The sequence below is a fragment of the Hyaena hyaena genome, unplaced genomic scaffold (genome assembly GCF_003009895.1).
Source record: "Hyaena hyaena isolate Hyena2069 unplaced genomic scaffold, ASM300989v1 scaffold_1365, whole genome shotgun sequence".
Lineage (NCBI taxonomy): Eukaryota > Metazoa > Chordata > Mammalia > Carnivora > Hyaenidae > Hyaena > Hyaena hyaena.
Genome location: NW_024081994.1, coordinates 112,179 through 124,621, shown reverse-complemented (window position 1 = coordinate 124,621; position 12,443 = coordinate 112,179). Strand labels below are relative to the sequence as shown.

Genomic DNA, 12,443 nt, shown 5'->3' with positions numbered 1-12,443 from the left:
ACCTATCAGAGTGGTGACAGACCTATCGACTGAAACTTGGCAGGCCAGAAAGGAATGGCAGGAGATCTTCAATATGATGAACAGTAAAAATATGCAGCCAAGAATCCTCTATCCAGCAAGCTTGTCATTCAAAATAGAAGGAGAGATAAAAACCTTTCCAAATAAACAGAAATTGAAAGAATTTGTCACCACTAAGCCAGCCCTACAAGAAATCCTGAGGGGGATGCTCTGAAGGAAAGGTTGCAAGGAACAAAAATACCAGAGACACTACCACAAACATGAACCCTACAAAAGATACAAAGACTCTAAACCCACATATGTCAATAATAACACTGAAGGTAAACGGGCTGAACGCTCCACTCAAAAGACATAGGGTAGCAGAATGGATAAAAAACCAAAATCCATCTATATGCTGTCTACAAGAAACTCATTTTAGACTTGAAGATACATTCAGATTAAAAGTAAGGGGATGGAGAAATATATATCATGCTACAGGAAATCAAAAGAAAGCCGGAGTAGCTATACTTATATCAGACAAACTGGTCTTTAAATTAAAGACAATCACAAGAGATGAAGAAGGGCATTACATAATAATTACAGGGTGCCTCCATCAGGAAGAACTAACAATCATAAATGTCTACACACCGAATATGGGAGCACCTAAATATCTAAAACAATTAATCACAAACAGAAACAAGCTTATAGATAAGAATGTGATAATAGCACGGGACTTTAATACTCCGCTTACACCAATGGATAGGTCAACCAGACAGAAAATCACTAAAGAAATAATGGACTTGAAAGACACATTGGACCAGATGGATCTGATGGATATATTTAGAACTTTACATCCTGAGGCCAGGGAATTTACTTTCTTCTCAAGTGCGCATGGCACATTCTCCAAGATAGATCACATACTGGGACATAAAGCAGCCCTCAATAAATACAAAAGAATAGAGATCATACCATGCACACTGTCAGATCACAATGCTTTGAAACTTGAAATCAATTACAGGAAGAAGTCTGGAAAACCTCCAAAAACATGGAGGTTAAAGAACACCCTTCTAAAGAATGAATGGGCCAATCAGGCAATTAGAGAGGAAATTAAAAAATATATGGAAACAAATGAAAATGAAAACACAACAATTCAAAATCTATGGGATGCGGCCAAGGCAGTCCTAAGAGGAAAGTACATTGCTCTCCAGGCCTATTTCAAGAGATTAGAAAAAGCACAAGTCCAAAATCTAACAGCTCACCTAAAGGAGCTAGAGGCAGAGCAACAAGAACGCCCTAAACCCAGTAGAAGAAGAGAAATAGTAAAAATTAGAGCAGAAATAAACAACATAGAGACCAAAGAAACAATTGAACAGATCAATGAAACCAAGAGTTGGTTTTTTGAAAAAGTAAACAAAATTGACAAACCTCTAGCCAGGCTTATCAAAAAGAAAAGAGAGAGCACCCAAATAGACAAAATTATGAATGAAAATGGACTTATTACAACCAACCCCTCAGAAATACAAGCAATTATCAGGGAATACTATGAAAAATTATATGCCAACAAATTGGACAACTTAGAAGAAATGGACAAATTCCTAAACACACACTCACTACCAAAATTCACACGGGAAGAAATAGAAAACCTGAACAGACCCATAACGAGTGAAGAAATCGAATCAGTGATCAAAAATCTCCCAACAAATAAGAGCCCTGGACCTGATGGTTTCCCTGGGGAATTCTACCAGACATTTAAAACAGAATTAATCCCAATTCTTCTCAAGCTATTCCAAAAAATAGAAGTCGAAGGAAAACTCCCGGACTCATTTTATGAAGCCAGCATCACTCTGATTCCCAAGCCAGACAGAGATCCAGCAAAAAAAGAGAACTATAGGCCAATATCCTTGATGAATACGGATGCAAAAATTCTCAACAAGATCCTTGCAAATCGAATCCAGCAGCATATCAAAAGAATCATCCACCAAGATCAAGTGGGATTCATTCCTGGGTTACAGGGCTGGTTCAACATTCGCAAATCAATCAATGTGATCCATCATATCAATAAAAGAAAAGATAAAAACCATATGATCCTGTCAATAGATGCAGAAAAAGCATTTGACAAAATACAGCATCCCTTCTTAATAAAGACTCTCGAGAAAGTTGGGATAGAAGGAACCTACTTAAACATCATCAAAGCCATCTATGAGAAGCCTTCAGCTAACATCATCCTCAACGGGGAAAAACTGAGAGCTTTCCCCCTGAGATCAGGAACACGACAGGGATGTCCACTCTCACCACTGTTGTTTAACATAGTGCTGGAAGTCCTAGCATCAGCCATCAGACAACAAAAGGAAATCAAAGGCATCAGAATTGGCAAAGAGGAAGTCAAACTTTCACTCTTCGCAGATGACATGATACTCTACATAGAAAACCCGACAGACTCCACCAGAAGCCTACTAGAACTGATCCAAGAATTCAGCCAAGTTGCAGGGTACAAAATCAACGTACAGAAATCGGTTGCATTTTTATACACCAATGATGAAGCAACAGAAAGAGAAATCAAGAAACTGATCCCATTCACAATTGCACAAAAAACCATAAAATACCTCGGAATAAACCTAACCAAGGATACAAGAGATCTGTATGATGAAAACTATAGAAAACTTATGAAGGAAATTGAAGAAGACACAAAGAAATGGAAAAACATTCCATGCTCATGGATAGGAAGAATAAATATAGTTAAGATGTCATTACTACCTAAAGCACTCTACACATTCAATGCAATTCCAATCAAAATTGCACCAGCATACTTCTCAAAACTAGAACAAACTATCCAAAAATTTGTATGGAACCACAAAAGACCCCGAATAGCCAAAGTAATACTGAAAAATAAAACCAAAACGGGAGGTATCACCATCCCAGACTTCAGCCTCTACTACAAAGCTGTCATCCTCAAGACAGTATGGTATTGGCACAAAAACAGACACATAGACCAATGGAACAGAATTGAGAACTCAGAAGTGGACCCAAAAGTATACAGCCAACTGATCTTTGACAAAGCAGGAAAGAATATCCAATGGAAAAAAGACAGCCTTTTTAACAGATGGTGTTGGGAGAACTGGACAGCAACATGCAGAAGAATGAAACTAGATCATTTTCTCACACCATGCACAAAAATCAACTCAAAATGGATAAAGGACCTGAACGTGAGACAGGAAACTATCAACACCCTAGAGGAGAAAGCAGGAAACAACCTCCTTGACCTCCACCGCAGCAACTTCTTACTTGACACATCCCCAAAAGCAAGGGAATCAAGAGCAAAAATAAACTGTTGGGACCTCATCAAGATTAAAAGCTTCTGCACAGCCAAGGAAACAACCCAGAAAATTAATAGGCAACCAACGGAATGGGAAAAGATAGTTGCAAATGACATATCAGATAAAGGGTTAATATCCAGAATCTATAAGGAACTCACCAAACTACACGCCCGAAAAACAAACAACCCAGTGAAGAAATGGGCAGAAGACATGAACAGACACTTCTCCAAAGAGGACATCCAGATGGCCAACAGACACATGAAACGATGCTCAGCATCCCTCCTCATCAGGGAAATACAAATCAAAACCACACTGAGATACCACCTCACGCCAGTCAGAGTGGCTAAAATGAGCAAATCAGAGAACTCTAGATGCTGGCGAGGATGTGGAGAAACGGGCACCCTCCTACACTGTTGGTGGGAATGTAAACTGGTACAGCCCCTCTGGAAAACAGTGTGGAGGTTCCTCAGGAAACTAACAATAGAACTCCCTTATGACCCAGCAATAGCACTGCTAGGAATTTACCCAAGGGATACAGAAATGCTGAGGCATAGGAGCACATGTACCCCAATGTTCATAGCAGCACTCTCAACAATAGCTAAAACATGGAAAGAGCCTAAGTGTCCATCAACGGACGAATGGATCAAGAAGATGTGGTTTATCTATACCATGGAATACTACATGGCAATGAGAAACAATGAAATCTGGCCATGTGTAGCAACATGGATGGACCTTGAGGGTGTTATGCTGAGCGAAGTAAGTCAGACAGAGGACAAATATCATATGTTTGCACATATAGGAGGATTAGGAGGAACTTAACTGAGGAACAAGGGGGAGAAGAAAGGGGGAAATGGTGGGGGAAAGGGAGAGAGGCAAACCATTAGAGTCTCTTGAATGCTGACAAAAACTGAGGACTGATGGATGTGAGGGTGAGGGGGAATGGCATGGAGGAGGACACATGTGGGGATGATCACTGGGTGTTATGTGGAAACTACTTTGACAATAAACTATTTGTAAAAAAAAAAAAAAATCCTCCAAGAAGTAAGGATAGAAGGAACATATCTCAAGATCATAAAAGCCATATATGTAAGTCCCGCAGCTAATATCATCCTCAGTGGAGAAAAACCAAGAGCTCTCTCCCGAAGGCCAGGGAGAAGAACGATGTCCAATCTCACCACTGTTACTCAGCATAGTGTTGGAAGTCCTAACCTCAGCAACCAGTCAACAGAAAGAAATAAAATGGCATCCAAATTGTCAAGGAGGAAGTTGAACTTTACTCTTATTGCCACCATTATGAATTGGATTATTCTTTTTTTTTTTTTGTATTTATTTATTTACTTTTATATTTATTGTCAAGTTGGTTTCCATATAACACCCAGTGTTCATCCCAACAAGTGCCCCCCTCATGCCCATCACCCTCCTTCCCCTCTCCCTCACCTCCATCAGCCATCAGTTTGTTCTCAGTATTCAAGAGCTGGACTATTCTTAATATTAAATTATTTTTTCAAACTTATATCTTTCATATATTTCCATGATATGAAACTTTTCAGTTATCTCCAACGTCTTGTGTTACAGCTTGTTTCAGATACATTAGGCCACTACTTTACAGGACTGCATAATTCAAATATATTTTCCTTATGAATATTATTGTATAGTCATTTGGCAAAATCATAAAACAATAACATGTTTCTTTGTACTCAAACATATTTTCTATAAGAGTTATTGACACTCTGCCAAGCAACTTTTCTCATTTAGCATTTGTTCCAAGATCGGTCTTCCAAATACAAAGTCTTTATACCAACAATAAATAGTTCTAAATAATTCTATTCAATTTTTTGATGAAAAAAAAATCCAGGAATACCTAAAAGCATGTTTCTCTTTTAGTTTGTATCATGTCTGTGCATCTGCACAATAGCAATTTGTTGCCTTCTGCAGTGATATAAAGGGGCAGCCTTTAAAAACTTTACTCATTCCTATGGAGAGAATGACTTCCAATCTGAGCCAAAATGAAAAACTATGTTTCTCATGCTACATGAATTCTTTTAAAAAATAACTTACATGTGTATTTCCAATGGAGTTTATCACTTATAAAGTTTCTGAGCTTACTGAGTGTACACTGGTCTTGAAGAGAAGGGACTTGGGAAATAACCAATTTTCTGAATTCACAGTCCTTGAAAAGAGTAAAAACCTCAACTGAAGTAATTTGTTGCACTTTCTTCTTATAGTCTTAAAAGATATATAGCATAATGTATATCATTTTAATTATTTTGACTTTTAATTTTAAGTGTATATTTCAGTGTCATTAAATATATGCATATTGTTTTGCAAACACTATGGTTATCTATCTGCAGAACATTCTCATCATTCCAAATGAAACATCTATATCCATTCTCCTTCCCTACATCCCATTGTAACGACTGTTTCTGCTTCTATGAATTGTACAGCTCTAGGGTCCTCACGTAAAGGAAGTCATACAAAATACATAAACACATAAATATTATCTCTCCTTCAATTTTTCTAATTATTATGGGTGGGATGTAGAAATAAACTGAAGATACTAAATTTATTTTAAATCTAGCAAACTTGCTAAATACACTTATTATTTTTAATAAATTATGTATAGACTTTTTCTATGTAATTAATCGCAACACTTATCAAAAAGAATTTTTTTAATGGCAGTATGTGGTTTCCCATCTGTCTTTATACTTTTTATTTCCTAACATCACCATGTCACATCAGCTACAATGTCCAATACATACTGAGTATAAATGGTGAGTCTGGGCCTCTTAGTCTTGGGAAAATGTTCAGAAGGAAAATGTTCCATGTTTCAGTATTATATTACACATTTTCTGTAGGCCTTTAAGTGTAATATGTTTCCATGATTAAAATATCATACAAGTATTTACAGTAACTTCAATACCTCTGTGTTTAATCTATTTATTCCCCCGTGGGCAGGGTTTTTATAGATATTATTTGTAACACTGGTCATTTACTCAAACTTTTATTTCTTTATTTGTTTGTTTATATAAATCTTCAATTCTGTTCACCTAGGCAGTTTATTAGAAATCAGTGTTGAATTTTAATATAAGCCTATCAGGATGTTGATTTATGTGATTTATGTATTGGGTTTTCACATGTGAAATCAGCCTTGCATTCTTGCCTACAAGCAGTGCTCCTCACCTGTATCAAATATTCTAAAACAAAATGGGTCACTCATATAAAATACCAAATGAGTACCGCTCAATCTCATTTATATCTGCATACACAGTGTGATTTGGGGAGAAACTCGTGTCTTTCACTTAATGTTATATCCATTCATTCTTCACCTCCCTGGCCTTCTTTGATTATGCCAAGTCATGAAGACATTTTCCTTTTGTTTAAAAAACTTTGTGGTTTTGGGGAACCTGGCTGGCTCAGTCTGTTAAATATCTGACTCTTGATTTCAGTTCAGGTCATGAGCTCATGGTTCTGTTGGTGAGATGGAGCCCTGAGTCCAGCTCTGCACTGACAGCAGGGAGCCTGCATGGGATTCTTTCTAAACCATCTCTCTCTGTCCCTCCTTCATTTGCACATGTGTTCTCTCTCAAAATAAATAAATAAACGTATAAAAAAATCTAATCTTATTAAAGGAATTTGTACCTGTCATTAGATTCTTCTTCTGGGATAGTGCCTTGGCTATTTTAAATCCCTTAGATTTCCACATAAATTTTGAAATCAACTTAAGTATTTAAAAGCACTATTGGGGATAGATTGTTACTGTGTTAAATCTATAGGATACTTTAAGGAGAACTGACCTCATCACAGCATTCGTTCTTCTTACCAACCAACGTACATGACACACTCCTTCATCTATGTTTTCTTTAATACCTGAGTAAGGCTTTTGTAGTTTCTAACAACAAAATCATGTAAATTGTTTATTAGATTTTTTCCTAACTATGATACAGATTTTTTTCAGGAGTAATTGATAGTTTACAATTTCATTTCTCCCTGTTTCTTACTAGTATAGCAAAATAATTGATATCTCATATGGAAACTTTCTATGTACCAACCTTGCAAAATTTAATTATAATTTTTAATGTTTCAGAGTAAACACTCTTTTGAATTTTTAACGTACACAATTATGAAGGTTGAAAATAATAATACTTTTATTTATGCTTTCCTAAGCATGCATGTAGTCACAAATCATAATTTAACCCATCCTACGCAAGCAGTAGTCTAAGGTTAAAACAATCTTAGTTGTTTCTTCAGTTGAAGAACTAACTGCAAATGTGGTAGAAACAGAAAGAGAACTAGAGTCAGAAGTGGAGCCTGAAGATGTGAATGAATGGTTGAAATCTCATGACAAAACTCTAATGGAAGAAGAATCGCTTCTTATGAATGAACCAAGAAAGTGACTTCTTCAGATGGAATTTACTTCTGGTGAAGATTCTGTGAGGTTGTTGAACTGGCAACAGTGTTTTTAGAATATGACATACACATGAGCAGCAACAGGGTTTGAGAAGATTGACTCCATTTCAAAAGAAGTCCTAAAGAGGGTAAATGCAATCAAAGAGCATCACATGCTACAGAGAAGTTATTCATGCAGAAAAGAGTCAACCAATGCAACAAAATTCACAGTTGTCTTATTTTAATAAATTACCACAGTTGGGGTGCTTGGTGTCTCAGTTGGTTGGACATCCAACCTCACCTTAGGTCATGATCTCACCATTCAGAGTTCAAGTCCCACATCAGGCACTGTGCTAAGAATTCAGAGCCTGGAGCCTGTTTGGATTCTGTGTCTCTCCCCCCGCCCCCCCGGCCCCGTCCCTCCCCAACTTGCAATCTGTCTCTTTTTCTCTCAAAAATAAATAAATATTTTAAAAATTTTAATTAAAAAAATGAAAATACCAAAGTCACCCTCAACTTAAGCAACCACCACCCTGACCAGTCAGCAGCGATCAACATGGAGGCAAGATTCTCTGCCAGCAAAATATTATAACTCTGAAGGCTCAGATGACGGAATTTTTAAGCAATACAATGTTTCTTTACTTAAGGTATACACATTGTATGATTACCCCCTAATGCTAAAAAAGATTTAACAGACTATAATACAGTGTCAAAGTAACTTTTATATGTATCGGGCAACTAAAAGTTCATTTAATTTGTTTTGTTGTGAAATTTGCTTCATTATGGTGGACTGGAACCAAACCTGCAATATCTCTGAGGTAAGCCTTTATTTACACACATTCTCCAAGTTCTGTATAGGGCATTTTTCACCTCTTTGTTCCTCAAGCTGTAGATCATTGGATTCAGCATGGGTATAACCAACGTGTAAAATAAGGAGGCCATATTATCAGTATCAAAGGAGTGAGCAGATTTGGGCTGCACATACATAAAGAATAGAGTCCCATAAAACACGGCAATCACAGTCAGGTGGGACCCACAGGTGGAGAAGGCCTTGTGTCTGCCTTTTGCAGAGTTCATCCTGAGGACAGCAACAAAGATTAGAGTGTAGGAGACAAGGACTATCAGAAGAGAAGACACCAAACTAAAAGCAGAAAAGATCAGAATTATCAATTTAATCTCATGCGCGCCTGAGCAGAGCAAAGCTATCAATGGTAGACTGTCACAGTAAAAATGCCTGATAACATTATGGTCACCAAATGATGAAAGGAAAATTTTCATGATGATCAGCAAGGACAAAGAGACACTATAGAGATAAGGGATTGTCACCAGCCCTTGACATAATCTTTGTGACATAACAGCTGTGTAGAGCAGAGGGTTACAGATGGCCACATAGCGGTCATAAGCCATTGCCGACAGAATAAAAATTTCACTGATGATAAAAATACTGAAAAAAGTGAGCTGGGTGGCACACCAATTAAAGGAGATTGTATGTTGATCTACAGCAAAATTTACTAGCATTTTGGGTCCCACGGCTGTTGAATAACCAAGGTCAGTGAAAGCCAGGTGTCTGAGGAGGAAGTACATGGGTGTTTGTAGCCTAGAGTCTATCTTGGTGAGGATGATCAAACCCAGGTTACCCACTACTGAGACCAGGTAAACAGTGAGGAAGAGTCCAAATAATGGAGCCTGCAGCTCAGGGAGGCCTGTGATTCCCATTAGAATGAATTCTTTCAACAGTGTTAAATTGTGTTTGTCTGTGCAGGCCATTCGGAAACCTATACTGGGAATAAATATAAAAATAATCATTAGCTTTCATGATATTACTGAGAGGGCCATTGTAATAAATGACTAAAGCTTGAATCTTTCATTATGGCCTATTGCCTTTATTGACTGTTTCAACACCTGCCAGCTCACTTCTCTCTCTCTCTCTCTCTCTCTCTCACTCTCTGTCTCCCAGTTCAGCTGAGCTCTTTACAGCTTTCTTAGATGTAACACCAAAAGAACAAACAACAAAATTAAAAAACTTCTAAATTGGATTTACCAAAATATAAAAACCAGAAAAAATGTATTCATTAAAGGACATTATTACAGAATTAAAATGGAACTCATATAATGAAAATCATTGCAACTCTTCTACTAGTAAGCGTCTAGTATATAAAATATACAAAGGACTCTTACAGTCCAACATCTAAAAGAAAAATTACCTAAAATTAAAAAACAGTCAAAGGGTTGAAGAGATGTTTCTTACAGAAGTTATGAAAATATACATAGGCATATGAAAAGATATTCAACATCATTAGCTATGAGGGCAATGCAAATCAAGATCACAATGAGATACCACTTCTCTTGTCTTAAAGTGGATTAAAAAAAAAAAGAAAAAATTACAAAGGTTGACAAGGGTATAGAGATTAGAACCTTTGTGTATTGGTGGGAAGGTAATAAGGTGCAGCCACTATGGATGGATTTTGATGGTTACTCAATACGTTAAATGTAGAATTACCATTTTGATTCAGTAATTCCATTCCTAGCGTATACCTCAAAGTATTGACAACCACAAGCATTCATACACTTTGCAGGTAGATTGTTCATAACAACATTCATAATAGTTACACTGGTTTATGATAGGCCAAACTTAGAGGCAACACAAATGTCCATCAACCAATGGAGGACACATATGTGTTTTATCCACACAATGTGATATTCGTAATCCATACAAGGAAAGAAGTGTTCTTACATGTGGCAACACGGATGAGCCTTTAAAACATGCTAAGAAAAGAACCTCAGTATAAAAGGGAACATAGTGTACATATTATATCATTCCATTATATGAAATATCCAGAAGAGATGAATCCATAGAGACAGAAAGCAGATAAGCTGTCAGAAACACTAAATCAATTCTCAGGAGACAAAAAAGGTAGGGACATATTTTGGGTAGATATAAAAAGCATCATAAACCTAATGGAATAAATGCGAATATCAAAATGTGTGCTCTCTTTTAAATCCATGCTCGCAAATACAAGTCTCTTTATTTATGAGAAAAGATAAAACATGTTTCTATCTTTAGAATTCTATGTAAAGCCCTAAACTCTGTTTTACATGGCTCTATTTACATTATTTTCTATGATTACTGAAGGTAGCCTGCTTCTTGCCTTTTAATTCTATTTTCTTTCCCTCCGAAAGTTTTTTCAAATATGTAAAAAACACAATGAGATTAGCATTGGACCTTTACTGTAAAATTATCCTAAGACTTGAGGTGAGAGAATTAAATCATTCCCCAGCCCTGCTCCATCGTCCCATTGCCAAACACAGGTCTTTGCACTAAATTAAGTGACAATGAGTATATTCTACAATGGAAGATCAACAAAATATACATTTAAATATATGTAATTACACCTCAAAGTAATTTTCAAGGGGGCGTAGAGAGTTTCAGAAAAAGCTACAAAATAGGTGGAAAATAGACCTTCGCTGTAACCAAAATACATATTACCGCTCTGTAATTTTGCAAGGATTCTTCTTTGCTGAAATTTGGATGTATATGTGTATGCATTTTAATCTGAATTCCAATCTACATGAGATGTGCTTTCAGTCATTTAAAAGATAATCTGATGGCATTTCAGAGACTCTTCCAAGGCTTATAGGTAAAGAAGAGGGGCAATCAATCCTCTTATTAATCAGACGTTATGGGGTGATGGAGGCATTATGTAGTGATAGCAATGCTTTCCCTAAAAGTGATGGTTTGCAAAGAACATTGGTGAATTTGGGAAATCCCTGGTGTACTTGAAACAGAGAAGTTGCAAGTGTTATAAACATATTGAGACAATCTTTTTACTTTAGAGGGAATGGAACCTCTATGGAGATGTGTTATTACTTGAGTTTAAAAATTCTGAAAACATCCAGTTAACTACATATAATAGTATATTTTACTAAGGGTCCAAGTGAAATAAACTAAACATGAAAATCTTTAAGTGTTGGGTGTGATTTTTCTTAAAAGAACTCCGTTTTCAGAGATTGAATTTTTTTCACTATTCAAAGATTACAAACTTGTTGCATCTTAGTAAATATTTAGCTTTCACCGAAAGTTATAATAAAGATGTTTACAACCTTGTATTTCCCCAGAAACTTCAGTTAGCAAAGAACCTTATTAAAGAGATAGCTAAATCACTGAAGCAGGATGGGAGTTTTCAGACACTAATGTAAATGGGAGGTGGGGACCTGAAAAGTTATTAGACTTAGAGTTAGTCACAGAGAAAGATACAGTGGACGCACCTGTGAGGACGAAAGTCTCTAGCCTTCCATTTGTTTATAGCACAACCCAGTAAGGATTTATGGGGGACTTTATTCCTCTGAGTCTCTCCCTGAGGAGAAAGAATACTAGTTGATTATGCCAAAAGTATTTGAAAGCATCAAGCAAAGGCTTGGCATATCTCTTAATTATATAGGACATCTTTATATTCCCCTGCAAATAAAGTTATGCCAGATATCTTTCCACAGTGTCTTCTGGGTTGAAAGTCTTTCAGTTGTAACCCAGCGATCTGGAATCAAATCATTGAATCTATAGGAAAGATATTTTCATTTTTCTTGCAACCCTTAATTACCCTTTTTTACTACAGGAGCTTTTTATGACTTTATGTCTGGGAACATAATGAAGGTGATTGAGAGATGCTTACTACATCATTAAAATATATACATATATACATATAATATATATGTATAATAATATACACCCATTTCCCCCTTTTTGGGGGT

At 36.5% G+C, this 12,443-nt stretch overlaps 1 protein-coding gene across 1 annotated transcript; it reads right to left on the bottom strand.

Annotated features, from left to right (window-relative positions):
* Window positions 1-8,477: 8,477 nt before the first annotated feature.
* LOC120225238 (olfactory receptor 8K3-like) lies at window positions 8,478-9,464 on the bottom strand. Its single transcript, XM_039223491.1, has one exon. It carries the CDS (start codon window positions 9,462-9,464, stop codon window positions 8,478-8,480), a length of 987 nt encoding a protein of 328 aa, XP_039079422.1.
* Window positions 9,465-12,443: the final 2,979 nt, after the last annotated feature.